A 23137-nucleotide genomic window follows, 5' to 3' on the forward strand; every position below is an offset into this window, starting at 1 on the left:
TCAGATTCAGCCAATGTCTGCTGAAGTTATAACACACTTCCTGTTTCCCTTTTTTCGCAATAAATTCATTTCAACCAATGAATTGAACAGACAAACTGTTTGAAATATCAAAAATCTGCTTTCAATTTAGCAACCTCAATGTCTTGACTTCATGCTGACCGAGTTTGGTGGCGATCAGATGTATCGCCTAAGAGAAGTATATCAAATTCCAGAGCATTTGTTTTCCAAACAACCCATAATAACGGACTTCCTGTTGGGCTGACGTATAACTTAGAGCACAAAAGTTGTTTGGCCCGATGAGGTCTATAAATGTACTGATTTTTATACTAATATATGCAAGCGTCTGATATGATATATATGATATATGGACCAAGTTTTTGGACCCCGTTCAAGAGTTTTCGAGCATGGTAAGGGCCCCAAAAGTGCCCAAGTCGTCAGGAATTTTTTTTAAATAATAATAATCCTTAGAAAAACAATAGGGCCTTAGCCGTTTTGAGGGTTTGGGCCCTAACAAGTGAAAAAATTAAAATCACCTCAAACACACAGTAAGCACACAAACATCCGGGTGTTCATTTAAAAAATATAATTTTAATAAAGGCTACATCTCTTCATAATTACAATAATTAAAGTACCAAGTTGTCTTTAAAATGGAGCTCTATATAATGCATAATTTACATTTTAAGTGGAACACAAACAAAATTGGGGAGGGGGGGAGGAAAACACTGAAAAGTAATGTCATGATTACAAGATATCCAAAGCATAAAAAACTTATTTTAAACATAAACCCCTCAGAAAAGCAAGGGAATATTCACACCCTGAAACAGGGCAGCACACAGCATGGTATCCATGTAGGCACAGGTACTGTATAATACACTAGCGATGGCATGTTCTTATCTGCTCATGCCAATGCATTTTGCCCTGGAGCTCGGCGGTTTCAAAACGGCTACTCCAGGTCTTTCCATTCGACGTTTACACAGGACATTAACCCTTTCCATGCACACTCTCTGATCTGCCAGACCATGCTGAATTTCAGTTAAGTTTTCTGAAATAGTATGACTTCCTATTTTCTTTTGAAGGCTATTGGTTCCTGTGCAATGTCTGGACCTTAAACCAAAGGCACTAAAGATGCAATGACTATGGCTGGGCGTTAAAGATAGAAATGTCCACCCAATCAGCAGAGAGGTTTGGAGAGGCGTGCTGGTCTGAAGCACAGTTCGTTCTCATTGGCCAGAAGAGAAGATTCCTGGTACAGTCTGTTGAGTTAAGGTGACTCTAGACATCAGTCCATGCATGTATAACACATTGGAAAGATCTCCCAATCTATCAAATAAGCAGCTTGTCCATCATCTGAACACAGGTATGAGGGGAATGACAGTTTAATAAATAGCAATAAAGTCTTTAACTTGTGACAGAAGCATATTATAACTTTGTGTACATATGAGCACCTCTCATGCACACGTTCTCGCATTCAACACATGTATACACATCTATATTCATCACAAATGCTGGTCAGCAGTTCATGGTGTGGTGGTAACACACCAACGTTGGCATGTTGTAGTCCAAACAAGCAAGTGGTTGACTGCATCTTCATTGGTCATTCGTTGTCACGAAGCAAAGGAACGGTTTCTCACGATGCATTGCTGGTTCGAATGCCTCTGTACTTCATTGGCTAGTATTCCTTCAATAGCTTGGTACGTCTAAACTTCTTGAGCTTCATAAAAACGTGTTAGTTTTGAGTGCTGGGTAAGTCCACGTCATTTAGTCCATTCTCTCCACTTTGCCGAGGATTTTGCCCTCATACATGGGCAGAACTGTGCAGTCGTCCCAGACCTCCTCAAAAACAGCCCCACACTCGAACTCATCACTGGCCTTCTTGAAGTAGTACCTGAAACAGAGCAAATGTACGGTCAACAAACTGCTATACAAGCATCTATAGGTCAAAACACATTGTTCCATTACAGAAAACAACACATTTCTGTCTTCCAAGCCTATGCAGGGCTTGACGCTTACTCCCCCCCCCCCCAAGGTGCACCTGTGCTCCTAAGTTGAAAAATGTAGGAGCGTATTTAGAAACTTTAGGGGGGCAACAATTTCTGCATTTATATATAAAACACACTGAAACAGATTTAGCCATACTAGTGTTATTTTAGTCTCTCTGAGATAGTATAGTTTTTGTTCATTTAATTTTGCTTTCATTTTAATTTGAGTTAAAAGTTTTAGTAATTCTTTTTTTTTTTTTTTTAATGTCTGTATAGTTTTAGTTTGGTACATCAGGTTAATGAAACCGTGTCAGTTAACATTTATTTATTTCAAGTAAAGATTTTTTTTATGGTTTTAGTTTTTGTCAACTATAATAACACTGATATTAGTAAAATCTACATATTTAATAATGTGTGTGTCAAATAATGTTCTTATTCCTTCCTTCCCGCGACGAGGAACCCCAGACAGAAGCTACAATAGTTTACTTTAAAATAAATGACAGTTTGTGTAACCAAATAATGACCGGGGTGAAAATTAGAAACACACGGCGTGACTTTTATTTAATGAACAAGCCGGAAATAAACCGGGATTCTTATTTTGAAATGTCTATGCTTTATTATTGCAGGATCATTCAGATGAGGGAGATAAACAATTACAACACAACACAAAACCAGTCATAAGGGTACATTTTTTGAATATATCATCATGTATAATATATCATGTATACATCATCTGAAAGCTGAATAAATCATCTTTCCATTGATGTATGTTTTATTAGGATAGGAGCCGAGATACAACTATTTGAAAATCTGGAATCTGGGGGTGCAAAAACATCTAAATATTGAGAAAATCTCCTTTAAAAGTTGTCCAAATGAAATCCTTAGCAATGCATATTACTACTAATAATATTTTTTTATATATATATTTACGGTAGGACATTTAATAAATATCCTCATGGAACATGATCTTAATACCCTAATGATTTTTGGTATAAAAGAAAAATAGATAATTTTGACCCATAAAATTTATTGTTGGCTTTTGCCGCAGATATACCCGTGAGACGCATGACTGGTTTTGTGCTCCAGGGCCCTTTCTATAAAGAACCGTGCTTTAAAAGTTCTATGCAGGACCTAGTGTTATAAATAACCTTTTTAACCTTTATAAACACTGTAAAAGTAAACATTGTCATAAATGATCAGCATTAATTCATAAGCAATGGCTTGGCATAAATGTGTGCTGTTCAAATCATAGCCTTTTGAAGTTTAATTATCACAATAGGCAGTATCACGATTTATGTTTTTCCATCCTCAATATAAGACGCCTTTAAATGATCATTAAGATGCTTGTTATAGCATTTAAGACTTTTTATGATCTTACATTTAAGAAAACTGATACGCAGGGATTGTTTATTCACACATGCTCCAAAGTATAGTTTGTCAAAGTCACAAATGCGAGTGAAATGGTCGCACTGTCAAGCTGGACCATTTCATGTATCAGACACTAATGCTATCCTGCGTTGCACTCCGCTATTTGGGGGACAAAGAGGTGCTTTAGCCTAAATTAGAGGGTCTGTTAAACACTACCACCCATCTACCTCTGGTCAGGCCTCTGGTGTCTAATTGGGAGCTCTGTGAGCAAATGACGGGGATCTTTCACAAGGGTTGACATTTTTGGGTGCCGAGGAGTCTACACTAACTTTATTCATTGCCACATTGTGATGAGGATGAGTCTGAGCTTAATCTAGTGTTTGACCTTGATGGATAGCCTCTTTGCCTCGTTTCTATTGTCCGATTTGTCTCTTTCCCTCCACCTCTGATGCACTAATGATCTCTGCCTCCTCCAGAAGGAAGAGAAAACAGTGGGAGGGGAGGGAGTGGTGAGGTTTGCCTCAGTAATTGGCTTTGTAATGGAAAATGCCCCCTCTTACTAAATTGCGCTGCGGTGCATGCTAGGTTTTTACAAGCAAACACCACCAAGTCATAGAAACAGTGCACATAAAACACACACAGGAATAACCATGACTCAAAACAACAACCAACGAGAACAAAGTTTCTTTTCTTCTTTCAATATGTCGGAAACAATCCATTGTTTTCCCACTGCCCAACTTCATAAATGAGGGACAAACTAGAATACATGGCACATAATTACATCCTTATTTCTGGAGAATAAGCTACATCCTCCTCCGCAAAATCTTCAAAAGGGCAGCATGGCTCTTATTTGTTTGAAAAAAAAAAAAAAGAAGAAAGAAAGAAAAAGAGAAAGAAGTCTTTCCATTGGAACATGTTTTATATGGCAAGATTTTCTCTTCGCAACATCTGGCACCAATATTGTCTGGCAACTCTGGCAGTACTGTTCTTTGTTGAATTTCTGCCATGTTGAAATGACCCGACTCCACACATTTTCTGCGATTAAAACCATCAGCTTTGAATTCTCTTTTCCTTGAAAATGTGCATGGTCAGAGAGGGGTCCTAAACATTGGGAATTTCTCAATATTCCTATGGAATACAGACCTCGGGCAAACTATTTTAAACAGAGTTGATCATCTAGATAGATCAACGTGGAGCATTAAAGATTTTGGTCAAAAGCTATAACCAGTGTAGTTACCAGGAAAAGTTCCTCAACTGTTTAAATGGGCCACCATGCACATGGAAAACCATTGGCAACAATGCCCCATTCAAATATAAAGGCCAAAACAAAGAGTCTTTGATATAAATGAGAAATAATCATTAAAACGAAAACAACGATAGTCTTATGTAAACACACACAAATGCATGAGAGCAACGTAGCTTGATACAATTGTTGAAAAATGTGTGCGAGTCTTTGTGCATCAAATGAAAGGCCTGGGCTTCAAAGAGCTGCTTATTAAATGTGCCTTAAGATGAAATCAATACCAGATGTGACCAAACGGCTACAGTTAAAATTCCCTCATTCTTTCTGTCTCTGTGCGCCCACCCCTCTCTCTTTCCTGTCGTCTTAACTCCATACTTGCTGCAAATGTAAATAACTTACAGTAAACATCGCAGTCTAGCAGAGACCAACACAACCGGTGTCAAAACACATCGACAAATAGCTTGCGAGAGCTAAAAGTAAGCAATTGCAAAAGCATTATACAGTCAAACCAAAATGTTTTCAGACACCTTTTCTCACATTATCACAGTTTATTTGCTATAGTTGGTAATAAAATAATGACAAGAACTCAAAGAGTTAAACTGTGTCAGAAAAATGTATCTTGATAATGTCAGATAACTTTGATAGAAAGGTGTGTAATGGATTACAATCATCAACCAATCAGCTGTTAAATTTAAGAACACAATAATATAATACCAATTTAGCTCAAGCAATGCTTCATTCTTTTCAGTCTGTTTTTACTCAATCAATTTTACTGGTAGTCACTGTATGAATAATTTTTGGGTGATATAATATGTCACAATTTCCTTCATTTATGTAAGTGAGGAGATCAAAATAAACTATAGTGTCCTGCACCCACTAGTAAAACATTATATCTGCTGTCTGAATAATTTTTGATTTGACTGTATATAAATTCAAAGTCTTCAGCAGCCTTTAATAATGTTGAAATTGAGAGTATACCTGTAGTTTCCTTTTTTCCGTAGTTGTTCCTTGAAGTGTCCAAGTGTGAGGCTGTGTGTTTTCATCATGCGGCGGTACGGGATTTCCTCACCACAAAAGAAGTATGTGACCACTGTCTCTGAGCCCAAACTACTGTGGCAACCAGACATCTTCTTGGGATCTTTTGGTCTGCAAAGACAAACACAGATTAACACAAACGTAATGATAAATCACATCAGAGGAACATGTTAGCTAGGCCTTTAAGATCTCACAAGGCAGCATGCAAAACATTTAAATTCATAACAGGAAATATTTTGCATGTGTCTTGTTTTTATCAAGATTTTATTAGATGGTAGCATATTAGTGGTGATTGCTAAGGCAATAATCACAATTACAGTTGCTCATATAGGATTAATGACTTGAACTTTAAACCCTAATTATCAAAGTTCAAGATTGTTCGCTTTAAATATTAGTCCACGACAAGGTTAATATTTGTCTAGGTTAAGAACACTAATAAAACAAAAACAACAACAACAGAACAGTGTTTTAGTCAATAGTTCACTCAATAGTCAATAGCTCATTCAAATGCAGTGCTTTGAGTTTAACAAAGTGATGCTGTCAGAGATGAATGAAGACTGTCAGTCACTATCAGCTCATGTATGCCCTCCGTTGGCCCCTTTCTACACTTCGTAGTGCTACATAAGAAGGAAGAGAAAATTGCATCCCAGCCTTAGACTATGACTGAAGGTCAGCCAATTAAAAATGTAAAATGTTTTTGCCATCAGGTGGCCAATGCTCCACACTTTAAATACTAGCCAGGCCCAGAGACCAAGAGCAAAGCATTTGATGACTGTCGTGCTGCATGTATGTGTGTGTCAATCATCACCGAACAATGATTAAGAGTGTGAGGAGGATAACAATTAGGAGATACATACTCGTCCGTTTGAAGCACTGAACTGCCATTTTGAACAGGCACTGGGTGACTCTTGTCTCTCTGAAGGCTTGATGTTGAATGCCTGTGAAGTGGAACCCATATAATCAATATTGACATCAATCAAGAGATTAAAAAAAGACCTTAAAAAAGTTGTTGACGGGAACTCGTACCTCTGTTTAGAGGGTTTGGAAACTTCCTCCAGGCGTCTGCGGGCTTCTTCCAGCTGTGCTAGGGTGTTGGGAGGGGGTAGGGGTGGCATGGCGGGGTCCTGAACGAAGGGGTGTGCAGGCTGGTGGGCACGGAGATGCCCACTGCTTCCGCCTCCTCCCCAGGTGTGCGTGCGCGTGGAATCCAAACAGTGCAACTTCTTTACATTTTGAGTGCTGTAACAACAGACAATTCAACAACGTAAGTAAACCGCACCTAGTAGTTCTAAGAACTTAGTAATAGGAACTAACCACCAGAGTGGTTCTCCGATAACTAAAAGTTCCTCTACATTTTCCAGATTTAATTCGCAGTAGGAACTCTGAAGTGACGTAAGCCACGCTTATTATGACTTTTATTTTGATGGCGCTGAGAACGTACATTCTCCGTCTTCTTTCGTTTATGATCTGTTTACCAAACCTGTCTAATACGTTATTAGGTAGAACTGTTACACAAAGAAAGTTGACAGCATATGAAAAAGTGTTCGTGTTTGCCATGTGGTTGATGCCCAATATCGCTCGCTGAGCAGAAATACATAATCATGACCCTGGACCACAAAACCGGACATAAGGGTCAATTTTTTTAAATTGAGATGTATACATAATCTGAAAGCTGAATAAATAAGCTTTCCATTGAAGTATTGTTTGTTAGGATAGGAGACGAGATACAACTATTTGAAAATCTGGAATCTGGGGGTGCAAAAAAATCGAAATATTGAGAAAATCGCCTTTAAAGTTGTCCAAATTAAGTCCTTAGCAATGCATATTACTATTCCTAATAATAATACATTTCTGATACATTTACGGTAGGAAATTTACAAAATATCTTCATGGAACATGATCTTTAATCAGTGGAGTAAATATATAAACTAAATCTGTGTGTACACAGCTTTTTAAAAATGGCATGTACTGGCGTTTCGCGTGCGTTTGGCCAATCAGCGCACACTTACGTCACTGGTAGTTCCTATTGTGCTGGGTTAGACCCTACTCTGAAATAGGGGCTAAATTAGTCCCCCCAAAAGGAGTTCCTAGAACTAAAATCGTTCCTAGTTCCTGCAGTGCGAACATGCCAAAATCTGGGCACTTCCGCCAATAGTTTTAGGAACTATGAATATGTTCCTCCGGTGCGAAAGCTCCTAAAGACTCACAGGAATCAAGGTAAGCAGAGGCCAGATAGTAAACCTATATCTTCAAAACTATTGCTCAATTCAGCAACAAAAAGAGAACGCTCGCTCTCTAATCCTAACTAAACATCGGTAGTAGAACAACATTTTTCAGGAGAACGAAAGTTACAACATACACATGACCATAGAGTTGCAAGACAGACCTGTGGGGCTTGTGCTTGGTCTGTCGGTCGCTCTCCAGGATCCACTGCCATACGTTTTGGGAGCGGTCTGTACTGTCAGTTGGCAGCTGGAGGAGACTTCCCTCCAACCCTTCCGTGTTCACCTCCTCTCCAGATTTACACAAACGCTTGGATAAAGAGCTGCAATGCCTAAAAGCAGGAAAAGAAAATAAGAAGTTGATGTATTGACACCAGGATGCCACAATTAAAAAGCAATGAAAAAAAGCCTAAAGTCTAGAGTTTACCCTAAGGCCACTTCTGAAGGGCTGCCACACTGCTCTCTGCCCAGACTCCGGCTGCGAATGTAGGGGGTGGAGCCGCATTCTGAAGCCCCATGGCACAGGCACTGCACCCGCTGGGTCGCCTCTGCCTCGATCTGCTCCTTGCTTTTGGGCCCAGCGTGGTGATGGATGTAGTGGTGATGGATGTGCTTGGTTGACTGTCTGGAGATGAAGGTCTTGGCTGGCACGTATCCATTCACAGAGCCAGACTGCGACCTGGTGCTGGGACCTCCCCGAGGCAGGGGGCGCTGTTCAGGAGAGCGGGAGCGTGGGGAATGCCGAAGCATTCCTGGAGACTGACAGCCAGGTGTCTTGAGGACTCTGGAAAGGTGCTCATCCAGGATGGCCTGGGGGTCCTCCTCGCAAGAGCCAGGAGGGAGCAAAGGCAGAGAGTGGGATGCACTGCTTCCAGACACCTCCGATTCATCCCGCTCCTCTTCCTATAAACGCACACAGAAATGCAGTTTTACAAAGAAATACTTACAAACAGCCAATTTAGGTCAACTGTTTACGGAAACAACTCAAAATGTACAGTGAAGTGTGATGCCGAGTGCACAATTTTAGCCTCACCGACAGGTTTTGCGAAATCGCCGACAAATTAAGTGTGCCGCACGAGTCCTGAAAAGTGAAGCTAAAGCATTTCGATCACCCCCTGGTGGTGAGACCCAGTATAGCTCATAAACCCCACCCTCTCCGTGTAATGCGATGAGACGTGGGACAAACTAAACAATCAAATTACACTTAAAAATATTTGTTTTTTTGTTGGTTTAGTTTTTAAATCACTGATTTCATTTCAAGTGTTTGTTTTTTAAATAAGTTCGGTTTAAGTTATTTGATGCTATAAAAACGGGGGTGTGACGTCATGATTGACAGCTTCTCTGAGTGAAGTAGACAATGAGGTACTAACAGACTTTTTTCGGGATTTTCAGGAGGAAATTGAATTTCTACATTTCCATAACTGTTTATTTCACACCGACATAATGAGTCGTTCTGCATCTGCGAGAGTGTGGGCGGACTTTTGATATTGCGGCTCTACTTCCTGTAGAAGTAAATCAGTACTCGTTCAGGTTGTGCGTCACATTGTTTGCAGACGAGCCACAGTTTCGTCCGCTGCTGTTCAGCCGCGGGAAGTAATGTTTAAAATGCTCTTCAATTTTTAGAGAATTGCAGCAATACAAACCTCCTGAATCTGTTGAAGTCTCTCCTCCAGGGAGCTCATGGTTTCCTGTTCCCGCTTCAGACGCTCCAGTCTGGCTATCAGCTGTGCTGCAAAGGCTGCTGGCTCCACAGGAGTCATCTCCTTAGGTGGCCGCCGCGTCCTCTGCACAACCAGAGAGAGATACAGATTAGCAGAAGACCAGACAGGACAGGAGGGTTTGATTTCTACAGCTGCCCGCCCTGCATAAGACCACTGCCCATCCAATGCACACACAAACACATGCCCCACACCACTGGCATGGGCCGCTGCCGGCATGAGCAGTTGGTCACGCTCTAAGGAGCCTCGGCTTGTTCCCTCTGTAGTGCAACCAAGCCATCAGCCCGGCCTGTGAAGTGAGGCAGCTTCAAAGAGCCCTCGTCAAATATCAAACGCTCACCAGGGGCGGCAGGGACACTGGCTTTACATCTAGCAATAAAAGTCACATATCGACAGGGGGAAAAAGGAGGGAGGCAAAGAAAAAAGGAAAGAGAGGGGGATTAAAAGAAGAGAAAGTAAGATGGCGAGATGTGCGCCGCCACTAGAGGAGTCAAGCGGTGGGAGATCAGAAGCACAGAGGTAATTTATTCCCCCCCAACGACAGCGGGCACCTTTGAGCTACAGTAGCCACATTATCCTCCTTCCCCATGTGTGCGTCTCACACAAGGATTTTCTATCACTTTCTTATTATTTTTATTATTATTTTGTGCCCTGCCTTTCTTGATTTGGCTTTCCGTCTCTTTGTGAAGATGAAGGGAAAGACGAAAGAGAGAAGAAAGCGAAACGAGTTGCTGGTGAGACTTGCAGCAGCTCCGGGCCCCTGCCGCCTAAAAAGTAACATCCTGGGAGAGGCAGCCAGTCATCACCAAATCAGAAGGGAAATATTACAAGGAAGGAAAGAGAAAGAGAGAGAGACGACACAGAAAATGGGACGTTTTTTCAACAGAACTTGAAATTGCATGGACAGTCAAACCAAAAGGCTTTCAGACGCCTTCAACATCTCACATGATCACTATGGTTTTATTCACTATAGTTGGTAATAAAATATGACAAGAACAAATTAATCTTGATAATGTCAGATAGAAATCAACCAAGCAGCTGTTAAATTTAAGAAAACAATTCGATTTTCCAATTTGGATTAGAAATACCAATTTAGCTCAACCAATAACCAAGCAATGCTTCATTTTGTTCAGTCTGTGGTGTCAAAAGTCACATTAGCAATTAAAGAAAAAACACCTCAGCAAAACATGCTCAGGTCAAAGTATCTGAATCATTTTGGACCCACATTTGTTTTACATTTTAATGGTAGTCACTGTATGAATAATTTTTGGGTATAATATGTCACAGTGTATTTTGCTATCCTCACTTACATAAATGAACTATAGTGTCCTGTACCCACTAGTAAAACATTATATCTGCTGTCTGAATCATTTTTGGGAGTAAAAGTGCACAAAGAGTGACCTGAAAGAAACAAAAAGGAGCGTAATACAGGAGTGTGGATACAGGTTTTTTTGACTTGATTAACAAGTTGTCTTTCCAAAAACCTCTTTCCAAACACAAACTGACCATCTCTTTTTTTTCCGCTTTCAGGGAGGAAACGAGGGAGAGGGGGATGGAGGGTGCAGTTGGAGGACTAAAAAGGGTGCAGCTCAGTTGGAAGTTGTCACTTCCCTTGAAGTCAGCCCCATTCATCCACTGATCAAAGCGCTCTCAGAGATAGACAGTTGATTTTGGTGCCCCGGGATAAAACAGACTCATTTAGTGCGGTGTGGCAGTTTATTAAGAGTCATTATCCGAGAAAGAGCACAACACAACACGAACGGTCCACAAGCATGAGAGGGTAATGCTTTTTAATTGGGGGTGATGTTGGAGTTATGTGTGTAGTTGAGAAGAATGGCAAGGACACTTACAGGGAACGGAGGTAGAGACACTTGGCCGTTCATCCTCATGTTGCGCTGCATCTCTCGCTGTAATTGTTTTTTACTTCCCAGCTTGTAAGGAGGGATGGCATCTCTATCAGGACACAGAGAACGATGAAGGTTATTCACTGTCCATACTCATACACAAACATACATGCACAATAGAGGGTTTCAAAGAAACTCAAAACCGGTACAGATCAACACTTAGTTTGTTGTTGAAGTAATGGCCCAGAAAACACTCACACACCCAAACTAAAACCACAAGCCCCATTCAGTGTCATCATCCAGAACCCACACTCTTCCTCCAGGTCTTTCTCCTGGGGGCACGCTCAAACCCAAAGGGCAGCAAAACAAATGTTGCCACTAATGCCAACGCACAATCAAGCGCTTTTGACATCTATATGACGTTACCAATTACAATAAAAAGACGGCTTGTGTTTCCATAAACATTCTTAATCCATCTAAATCCATGGTAGAATGTTCCTAAACCTCCACCTCTTCAATCTCGCCCTTTCTTGCCTCTAAAGCCAGACATCTTTCTCATCCAGGCCGGTTTCCTTTGCTCTGTTCTGACTCTGAAGTGTATGACCTAGCCCAAATGCAGTTTCCAGCACGTCTTTGAAAGCTCACAGTCATGCGCATAAAGCCGTCGCTCCAATCTTCATTTGGCAAGCGCTCGGCAGTCAGCCTCTGATCTTGCGCACATCAAAAGGCTGGTTTGTAAGATAAGGTAATGTTTGAAGTCGGCGCAGCGGCATTCCCTAGCGTCCAAGTAAATCCATAAATAAGATATAAGCAAAATTTCCCCCACTTCTCCTCCCCTCCCTCGCTCCCTCCCTCCCTTTATCTGGAATTCAGATTCTGATTTAACGCCGTGCCTTTTAACTCAAATAAAAACGCAGCTATTCCAATCAAATCAGCCTCCAAATAAAGAACACAGAGGCTGTTTTTCCCACTGCGTATGCCACTTCAAAGTGGCGCAAATAGAGACCAAAAATAAAATAAGAAATGCAATGGCTAAATAAGGGTAAAATCATTGGACAGTGGCATGGAGATAAAAAAAGAAAACACAGTAAAAATGTGTGTTTTCAGAAAATGTTTGGTAACGTTTAGATTCACTCAATTTGAATTAATATCGTAATCTTTGCTGCAGTTTCTACTATTAAAGACATATTTCAAAGTGACGTGAATAGGGACAAAAAATTAAATAAGAAATGTAATGGCTAAAAATGGGTAAAATCATTGGACAGGAGCATGGAGATCAAAAAATTCAGAACAAGTAAACGTTTGAAAAAGTTGTTTCACTCATTAATTTGAATTAATGTCTGCAGTTTCTATATTAAATAAAGAGCACATAGGCTGTTTTTCCCACTGCGTATGCTACTTCAAAGTGGCGTGAATAAAAATAAAATTAGAAATGCAAAGGCTAAAAATGGGTAAAATCATTGGACAGGAGTAAACGTTTGATAAAGTTTCATTTCACCCTGAAGTCTGCAGTTTCTACTATTAAAGACATACTTCAAACGGGAAATGAGTTTAGTATGAGGACGAGTCACAGAAAAAGCTGTTGCACATTCAAGTACTGAATGGTTGCACCTATCAAAATATTAATCTTTGGTTCAATCAGCCCACTGTCCACAGACACTTTCTCTGTTCTGGGCTTTGGGGTGTCACAGGCTGGCTGTGCTTTATGGGAATCTCCTATTCACTTGTGCAAGTAATTTTCAAAGCAGCCAGCCACCCTCTTATCCCTCTAAGCTCCCGGGGCCTAACAATGGGCTGAAAGCGATTCAGTTAAGCCTTTCATCCAGCATGCACTTTATTTCTCACTCTCTGCACTTAGCTATGCACTCGCACAATTGCCTCTGCCACAAACACAGAGGGGGGGGGGGGCTGCTTTCAGGCGGAGGTGGGGTTGAATGGGTGGTGTACGTGAGTGTCTGGGGGATGGGGGTCCCAAACACCCTAATCCCAGGTGACCTGCTCTTGTGCTCCAGAAATGGCTAACCTCTCAAAGGCCTGGCTGAAACCGAATCCTTCCATTCCAGCCGCGGTGGGCTCATACCAAACCTCCCTGCGAGTTGGGATTCCTTTAATTTACTGCCAAAGCACCTCGATGAGTGTCTTATAGTCCACATGGCGAGTTAACCCCTCCCTTTTTTCCTGGGACAATGGCAAAACCAATAAATAATGACTATGTCTTTGGTGACTATGTTGTGCAAAGTCTGAAAAGAAAGCCCTTGAAGATCAAAGCCATGTAGGAGAAAAACCCGAGCAAAACAGGAGGACAAACTAGCCAGTGTCATTTCCTGTTGATGAATTTGCAAACATTAGCTTTAATTAACGGATAGAGGAAGCACATTATCTGAGGGGTCTTCTCTTGGGTCCATTCAAAGCCCCTCTAGCAATGCATTAAAACATCTCATAAACGCATTTAAATGCCAATGTATCACCTGAATGTGTACCATCACATTACCATGACTAAATGCTTAATGTCTGCTAACAGCCCGAGGGAGATGACCACAGTTTAAAGATGCACTGTACTATGCATATCTCAAGGTATCCCGTTCAAATTGGTATATGATGCTCAAACATTTTCTTTGGTTGATATGAGACACACTTACACACTACTGTCTGTCATGGACATAGAGTCATCTGTCAGGGCATCGCTGGAGACCTCACTGTCATTGGCACTGGTGGCAGGGGCAAAACTATAACCGGACGCAACACGATAGGGATTTCCAGGGTCACTGCGTCTGTAGGACCTACAGGGGACACAATATATTTTGGTTTTTAGTTGAAAGGATGGTGTAGTTGTTAAATCTCAAGGCTGGTAACTGGAAGGTTGCTTGGTTAATTCATGAATTCACAAGTGAGCAAGACACTTAACCCCAGGTTACTCGAAAGGGACTGATCCCAAAAGTGTATCGCTTCCCGAAACGTGACCTTGAAGCACAAAACCAGACAAAACCAAGTCTCACGGGTATATAAAATTATCAATTTTTCTTTTATGCCAAAAATCATTAGGATATTAAGATCATGTTCCATGACGATATTTAGTACATTTCCTACCGTAAATATATCAAAAATGTATTAGTAGTAGTAATGCGTTGCTAAGGACTTATTTGGACAACATTAAAGGCGATTTTCTCAATATTTAGATGTTTTTGCACCCTCAGATTCCAGATTTTTCAAATAGTTGTATCTCGGCTCCTATCCTAACAAACCATACATCAATGGAAAGCTTTTTTAGTCATCTTTCAGATTATGTATGAATCTCAATTTCAAAAAATTGACTGTTATGACTGGGTCATAAATGTGTTCCTCTGCATTCTCAGTCTTGCCCTAAAGAGAACTGCATAACGTAGAGACGTTTTCTCTTTCAGGAAAACTAGTGTCATGGCAGAGCAACAGTTTGAAGAGGGAATTTAGCTAGCTATAAACTTAGCATAGCTTAACTAACTTTTGCCACCTTAAAAAAAAGGTGACGCATCCAGTTAATGGGACAGACATTTGAAGGTTTGCCATCTTGACCTCAGGGGATGTTACCACCACCACCACCACCACAGTAAAGCAAGAAAGTGTGTTATGCACTTGCGTAGACTATAATTCTGGCTGGATTAAAACATCGGATAAATAAGAAAATAAAAATAAAAATGTTCCGATATCATCCAAATATGTGACCCTGGACCACAAAGCCAGTCATAAGGGTCACATTTTTTTTTAATGGAGATTTTGCATCATCTGAAAGCCGAATAAATAAGCTTTCCATTGATGTATGATAGGACAATATTGGCAACTATTTAATCATCGTAATATTGAGAATATCGCCTTTAAAGTTGTCCAAATGAAGTCCTTAGCAACGCATATTACTACTAATAATATTTTTTTTATATATATTTATGGTAGGAAATTGACAAAATATCTTCATGGAACATGATCTTAATATCCCAATGATTTTTGGCATAAAAGAAAAATGGATAATTTTGATCCATACAATGTATTGTTACAAATATACCCGTGAGACTTTTGTGGTCCCGGGTCACATATTAGTTTTGCCATTTGGAGCAAAATAAAAAAGCTTCCACCATTGCCTCCCCTTATGTTTGTGAAAAGGGTCCAGCTATTTTTACTAGTCTTTTTTCTTGATGGTGGGGGGGAGGAACTCAAGCTCAGTTTGTCTTTTCTCTCCTCTTCCCTTTCATCTCCCTTGCCCCACCTCCCCCCTGGGGCAGCCCGGTGAGGGCTGATCAGGGGGAAAGTTAAGTGAGCAGCACATCTGTGTGAATTGCCAATGCCACTTCCCCTCAGTGGAGCATATCTGGGGCCTTTTGTCTGGGCCAGGCACCCCGTTCCTCACTTTACCTCCCCCTTCCAAACTTTCCCGTTTCATGTCATTCCTTCTCTTGTGCTGTTTCCTCTGCTAGGGCACCTCCTCCACATACCCACCCCTCCCTTCGTCCGATCTCTCTCGCTCTCCATACCCCTCTCTCCTGCTGTGACACATTCCTGCTCCACTGGAAGAGGAGGAGGAGGAGGAGGAGGTAGAGAACCTGAGTCGGACCGAGAGAGAGTGAGAGAGAAATAAAGAACATGAGAGAGCGGAAAGAAAGAAGAGAAGAAGGGGGAAGGAGGGCCTCCTCTTTATGAGAATGCCTACTGCCAGCAGCGCTGTGAGGGGAGACCCAGCAGGACTATAGCCTACGGCCCCAACTCAAACCTGACCTTTGGAAGCTCTCGCTCAGAGTCAGGTATTTAGCACAGCTGGGTTCACATTCTTCCCTCGCTCACCCCCTCATTCATGCTTTCTTTCATGAGGTGCCTCGCCCCCCCTCTGTCCTTCTTTTCCGCTCACTCAAAAAGTGTGCTTATTCTCCATCCGTCGGGGTTTTTTCCTAGATAAAAGTGCGAGGAGAGGCAGTTGAAATCAGAGGAGAACGGTGGTAAATAAGAAGCGGAGGAGATGAAGGCCACGGTCTCTGTGACTCACAGAGGAGCCGCTGCAGCGTGTTGTTTTGTGAATAACTCGATTCAGAAAGGCAGAAAGAGAAAAGAAATAAGTTCCACATGCTTCAGATGAACAAAAAAAAAGTGCCCCGAGAGAGAGAGGAAAAACAGACTGCTCAAGGAGCATTCTTCAAACAGAAATCAGGGAATAGCATCAAAAAAGACTTTGCTTACTCTCGCCTGGTTCTTAATCATCTCCTACATAAACAACCAGACAAAGATAAGCAGGGATGAAACATTCTGTCACCTTCTTCAAGATCACACTCCCAATGAGACGGATAAACATTTGTCTGGCACCACACCTTGATGGGTCACCTCATTTACAACCTCAAGTGCTGTGACGGATATTAATTCATCAAACCCAGAAAATATACTTTGAACAACCAATCCAACCGCTCGTCAAGACATCTAAAGGTGTCAAACACACATTACATGCATTAACAGAGCTGGTGTTATTTTCAATCAAAATAAGCGAAATCTTGTGAGTTTGGTACGTTTTGTTATTGTTAATAAAACAGTTTCCTTTTTGAATCAGTGACATTTTTGATGTGTGCCACTTGTTTTATCTTATTTGACGGCTGAAACCAATTTTGCATTGTGAACTAGCCTTGATCCTTGAAGATGATCCTCTAACGGCGGAAGAATTTCAAAGCGGAGGAAACAGTGTGGAGCCAGCAGAGGGCCTGGTGCTAGACAATATTTACATGAAAGGAAGAGCTGCTCTATTGATGTTTTTTCCCCCTTCTCTCTCTCTCTTTCTCTCTCTCTCTCTCGGCGTAATGCAAGCCAGGTGAGAGCAAACCGCCCCAAACTTGCGAGAAAGGGCCTCTCATGTTTAAAGCAAGAATTCAAGTGAAATAGCAACATGAAACGGTATAATACACTCATTAACAATTTATTAATTTCCCACAAACCTGATCAATTCATCCAAAGTGACACTCATGCAAAGAATTAATCCTTCTGGAGTAACCTAAGAGTTAGTGTCTTGCTCAAGGACAGTGATAGCTCATAGATTAAACATTCTTTGTGATGTTTCAACCCACACTGGGTCTTTAATCACTAGGCAGCAAAAAGCAGTAGGAACTTATACTTTTAGTGCAAAAGAGTGCAAAAGAGTTTGTTTGGATGTCTTACCTGTAGCTTTTCTCCAATGCTTCCGCTGCACGAAGGGAAGGTGGTGACCGTAGCGTGTTGGCAGACAGACCCACTACAGTGGCCAAAGTTTTGGCTTTAAAGTCATTACAACTCCATTCTTCCTCTTCGTTTAGAGTCGGCATCGGCAAGTATCCGCACACCAGTTTTAGGCCTCCTAGTCCATTGGGATTCACATGACTGGGGTTCTCGCACCCGGTTCTGACATACTCAAGGTATATGTCTGAGGTCAAGAACATCTGATAGGCGTTCTCCTCCATGGCCGTCTGGATCTCCATTTGAGCCTGATCAAACATTGCGGAGTCAATCTGCTGACGCTTAATATTATCCCTAATAAAGGTCTTAGTGGCAGGTTTAAGCTGCTTGGCCACAACACTGTTGTTCTCAATATACCGCTTGTAAATGGCTTTGGCAACTCGGTGCGTTTTGGTATCCTTGAGGTCCATTTGCCTGAAACCATTGCAGGCGAACCAAAAATCTAAAGTGTCCTCACATTTCTCGCGTTCAAGATATGCCCGGAAAAGTTGAGCACCATCCTGGTCCCCAAGAAGGAAATGCAAAGATTTGGTCCACCGGGCAAGAGGGGAGTCCGGGGACGCGCTGCCCTCAGGTTCCCCGAGTCCATCCTCATCCCTCCTGGCTGTAGAACAGCGAGGATCAGCCATAATGGTTTTCACAGGATCCTTCGGTCTCATCATGGCCAGTTTGCTGGGATGGTGGCATGTCGTCTCACCCTCTTCCCCTGGGACCGGTGGACGTGGGTCATCTTCTCTGAAGCTACTGACCATAGGATCTGTTAGTGTCCTATTCATGGCTCTTGCAGCTCCAGCAGCAAAGCCTTCAGTGTGAAGCTCAGCTGTAATCTCCTCTCTCTCTTAAATCAGCAGGGGAGCTTCTCTCTGAAACACAAAGTATTGATCTCATCAAAACCAGATCCGCCCCAAAACTTCAAAAGAGTCACTTCAGACACACACATATCTACATTGTGCGCGCTTGCGGTGTACAATCGGCTTCGTCGAATACAATCAAAGCGACCTGGTTTCAATTCAATGCATTATTATTTAGAACTTTTTAAAAAAAAAAACGGTTTGCATTATTTTTTTTCTGCATCTGTATCAAAAAACGAGAGAGAAAAAACACAAAGAAAACTGCGCTTAGCCAATCAGTTTGTCAATTTTTAAGAAAAATAAAACGATTAAACATCACATCCTCAATTCCATGAAAAAAAAAACACCTATAACTGTCTAAACTCCAAATAACAAGAAACTCAAAACGGCGACACAAGAAAACAGATTTTCACTTTACTGTTCACAATGTTTGATTATGCCGATAAATATATGTTGCAGAAATTTGGACTCGTTACGCGGAAATCGAATCGCAATGAAACGCAAACACATTTAATCAAAAGCATGCTTACTTACAGTACATACAGTACAGAAACTTGTACTAGCCTAGATACCACCAAGAAAGTATAATTGCGTAATGCATATTAAAAACTACATACAATTATTTAAAAAACAACATCAATATAGCAAAGTAGAATCTACACTTTTGATGCCAAAGGTTCTCAAATGCATTATATATCTAATATGGCACACACACAAGGCTAAAAACACATTAAGATGCGTCTCTAAACTATTCGTTCAGTTTTAAAGCATTAAAAAGAAACGCGTAAAGTATTTCCTTACCGGTATAAAGAGAGATCGAATCAATTCCGTGGGAAATAAACCAAAAAACATACTGCATTCAACTTCAAACCCCTCAAGAAAATCAAAAGTGTGCGATGAGTCCCATAACACCACCATGAATGCTCTTTAAACACAGTCAAGAGACTCTAATCTAACCTCAAAACAACACAATAACAACCCAAACCGAATACGCGCGTTTTAACGCGATGTCTGTGAGAAATGCTTCATTTCGCGGCGACACATGACTTCAAAGTCGGTAAACAGCACATCAAAGCAATAGCATGGGGCCAGCGCTGGGAGAGCACACACACACACACACACGAACACGAACACACACTGCTCTAACTCACCATCCATCCATGAGTTCAGTCCCCAAAGTCCCAGTTTTCCAACAATAGAACAAATATAATCCAAAATATATCCAATTGCACGCAGTCCTCTGATGTTGTTTAGTGTCAAACGCAGATTTGAGGTTATAAACGCACACTTCCTCCAGTAAAGCGCACACTAGACCCCTGTATAGTGTGTGTTTGAATGCGCTCTGCTCTCTTATTCCAGTGTGGACTGAGCTCAGGGTTTAAGAGCGGACATCAAAGAGCGCAGCCGACCGCACGGTCCCGAAAGATACATATAGCACTATTCCTCTCAGTCCCGCTTTAAAACATCACAGATCGCTCCAAAAAGGTCTAAACGCACATATTTATTTTCTATAAGCCCTTTCGATGCTTCTGACCCGAATGTGCTTAATGAGTCGCCGTATAGTGCCCGTTCACAAAAGTCCGTGATGAAAAAGTTTCAACCGAGGCGCAAGGACCTTATCAAAGCAGAGAGATCTTGAGCCGACTCCCCTCGAGCTGTGGAGCGTCAGGAGTAAGTGATCTGCAGCGCCGCGATCCTGCTGTTGCTACAGAAACTTTAAAGACACAGGCCGCTTTTTCCTCTGAGGACTCACAGTTAACCCCTTCACTACTACCATATTCACAGTTAACCCCTTCGTTGCCATATTCACAGTTAACCCCTTCACTACCATATTCATAGTTAACCTCTTCATTGCCATATTCACAGTTAACCTCTTCATTGCCATATTCACAGTTAACCTCTTCATTGCCATATTCACTGTTAACCTCTTCGTTGCCATATTCACAGTTAACCCCCTCGTTGCCATCTATCAGCACCCTTTTATATGACAAATGGGGTTTGGCAAGGTGGAATATTGTCACCTCTTCTTTTTAATTTGTATATGGATGATCTTTCTATTGAGTTAAAGCTACACTATGTAACTTTTCCGTCCACTAGAGGTCGCCTGTTCAAAACAAAGGCGTAGTTTGATGACGCCACGTTTGAGCGCAGAATCTCGGGACATGTGGTCTTCACCTCACAGCCGGTGGGAAACAGTCAGGATAGGACTCGGGCAGAAATCATGTTCATGGATGCGATTATTAACATTACTGTAGTCTGAAGCAGAGCAGGAGCAAGTGTTGTGGAGCTGAGCAAGGCCGCAGGAGCGATTGAAGAGCGGGACTGTTATTATGTTATAGTCGCCGGCGGGACTTTTATTATGACACAGTTGCCGGCGGCACTTCCTCTTCTCCAGTGCTGAGTGTGAGGTAACGCAGCTCTGTTTATCGTATTAGATATATCTGAGTGTGTTGAAAAGGAAGTTATGACGTTCGCTCAGCGGCTGCTATGACACTTGTTCACAATGCAGTGAGAGTAAAGTGTTTCACTGAATAAAACCGGAGACCGAGGGTGACGCAGATATGACGCAATCGACAGGCGACTCCCTCAAACGCATAGCTCACACGTCCCGGCTCCTTGGTTAAAATAGCCATTTTCTCACGATTAACAAATAGTTGAAAACATTTGGGATATTCTAAGTACTCAACTGAACAAAATATATAACACTGGCCTAGTGATTTCTGGATGTTTTTCTGCAAAAATCCTACATAGTTCACCTTTAAATTGAGTTAAGACCGGAGGTGTAATAGGCATGGGCGTCTGAACCATTGTATGTGGGTGGGACAGGACCCACCCACTTTTTACGATCAATGATATTGGACCCACTCACTTTTATCGTCTCTAATTCAGCACGTCTGTTTACCTACCCCTAACCGATAAAGACTTGTTAGATGCTTTATTTCCACTTTTCTAATAATTTCTTCATTTTTATTGAAAATAAATGCCTTTCCGATCTGATATGTGATGGGAAAAGGGAGTAGAATGAGTTCGGCAAAAGGCGGATTCGAACCGAGGTTTGATTTGCGTCAAAACTTGTATCTTACCTCTACACTATTGCCACTCTCAAAGATACTGGGATTTCCGTGATTTTGTCTTACCCAACAAGACGTTTAGCAAACAAGGCATCTACTCCAGTAAAAAAAAAATTCTGAGAGAGGACCCACCCAAATTTTTTTGCTTCCGACGCCCATGGTAATAGGTGATAGTCTTATTAATCATTTGATGTATTCTACTACAATTTAATACAAAAAAAGAGTGTGGTTATGATTGTTAAAACTAAAGAGGCTCTTAAGCAAACATTTCCCTCATATTATTTAGGTGACCAAGTATTAAAGGTGTAGTGTGTAATATTTATGAGGATCTATTGACAGAAAATGCAACATACGATACATAACTATGTTTTCAGAGTATAAAGACCTTACATAATGAGTCGTTATGTTTTTATTACCTTAGAATGAGGCATTTCTATCTTCATACACCGCAGGTCCCCTTACAGTCGCTATTTTGCGCCGCCATGTTTCTACAGTAGCCCTAAACATACAAACTGCTCTACAGTGCGCTAGTCACTCTCTGCTGTCTCAGTGATGTTCCTACTTTGCACGCTGTGTTAAGGAATGATATTTTATGTGTCGATTAAGTGACTCAAGAAATACAATCATACTGGGCATAAACGATCCAACATTAAGCGATACAAGGTATTCCTCCTGGTTCTGGAAGCACTGGAATGCAAGTTTGTATGTCTTAAATAATGTTTGTTGTTAATGTATGTTACTATGTTATTCTTTTAATTTCTTTGTCTGATATGGACCTAAGAATTAAACGAAATAGAGCTGTAAAGTTTGCAATCCCAAAACCTGAGGAGAATAAGCCTTATTGAAGCCCGTTGGAATCCTTTGGGCTTTTAAATAATGGCAGTTTTCGACTTATGAGTTAAATAATGTCAGTGGTTATCTTTCTACAACTTAAAAGACACAGTCACACCTCAAACGTTAATGAATGCCACTTTGTGTTTGCTTAAATGTTATTAACAAAATGGTCTCTTGACATTGATTTACTAATTTTATAAATCCATAACCACTGTTCTAAAATCTATACAAAACTCAGTGCTGAGTTTCAAGTGCTGTTATGACGAATTAAAGGATTAGTTCACTTCAAAATGGACATTTCCTGATAATTTACTCACCCCCATCTCATCCAAGATGTTCATGTCTTTCTTTCTTCAGTTGAAAAGAAATTAAGTTTTTTGAAGAAAACATTCCAGAACATTCCTGGACTTCAATGGCAATCAACGGTTGAAGGTCCAAATCAATGCAGTTTCAAAGGAAGGGCTTCAGAGGCTCTGCACGATCCCAGGCGAGGAATAGGGCCTTATCTAGACAAACCATTGGTCATTTTCAAGAAAAATGAACATTTATATACATTTTAACCTCAAATGCACGACTTCTGTATTCTGCATTGGCACGACGTATGACGTCAAGATGACGTTGGAAAGGCCAGTGTTAAAACGAATGTGCAAAGACTAAAACAAACACCCTGTACAAAACACTGATGTCGGACAATTTTGAAGTTGGAGGAGAACATGAGATGGAGTTTTTCGGCACTGGGTCGGTATTCCCACCTACATCCCA

At 41.2% G+C, this 23137-nt stretch overlaps 1 protein-coding gene across 2 annotated transcripts; it reads right to left on the reverse strand.

Moving 5' to 3' along the window:
• Nucleotides 1-570: 570 nt before the first annotated feature.
• On the reverse strand, nt 571-19838 carry axin2 (axin 2 (conductin, axil)). 2 transcript variants are annotated; one of them, XM_079842876.1, is made up of 11 exons: nt 19622-19838; nt 17566-18482; nt 14049-14189; nt 11416-11518; nt 9491-9631; nt 8275-8750; nt 8012-8179; nt 6652-6864; nt 6483-6563; nt 5569-5736; nt 571-1885 (listed from the first exon to the last, which is right to left on the reverse strand). In XM_079842876.1, exons 2-11 carry the CDS (start codon nt 18393-18395, stop codon nt 1759-1761), a joined length of 2448 nt encoding a protein of 815 aa, XP_079699002.1. In that variant the 5' UTR covers nt 18396-18482; nt 19622-19838; the 3' UTR covers nt 571-1758. The 2 variants fall into 2 exon arrangements, with proteins under 2 accessions (XP_079699002.1, XP_079699003.1); XM_079842877.1 differs by lacking the exon at nt 19622-19838 and adding an exon at nt 19272-19526.
• Between the last annotated feature and the right edge of the window lie 3299 nt (nt 19839-23137).

This window comes from Gobio gobio (genome assembly GCF_949357685.1).
Source record: "Gobio gobio genome assembly, chromosome: 1".
NCBI lineage: Eukaryota > Metazoa > Chordata > Actinopteri > Cypriniformes > Gobionidae > Gobio > Gobio gobio.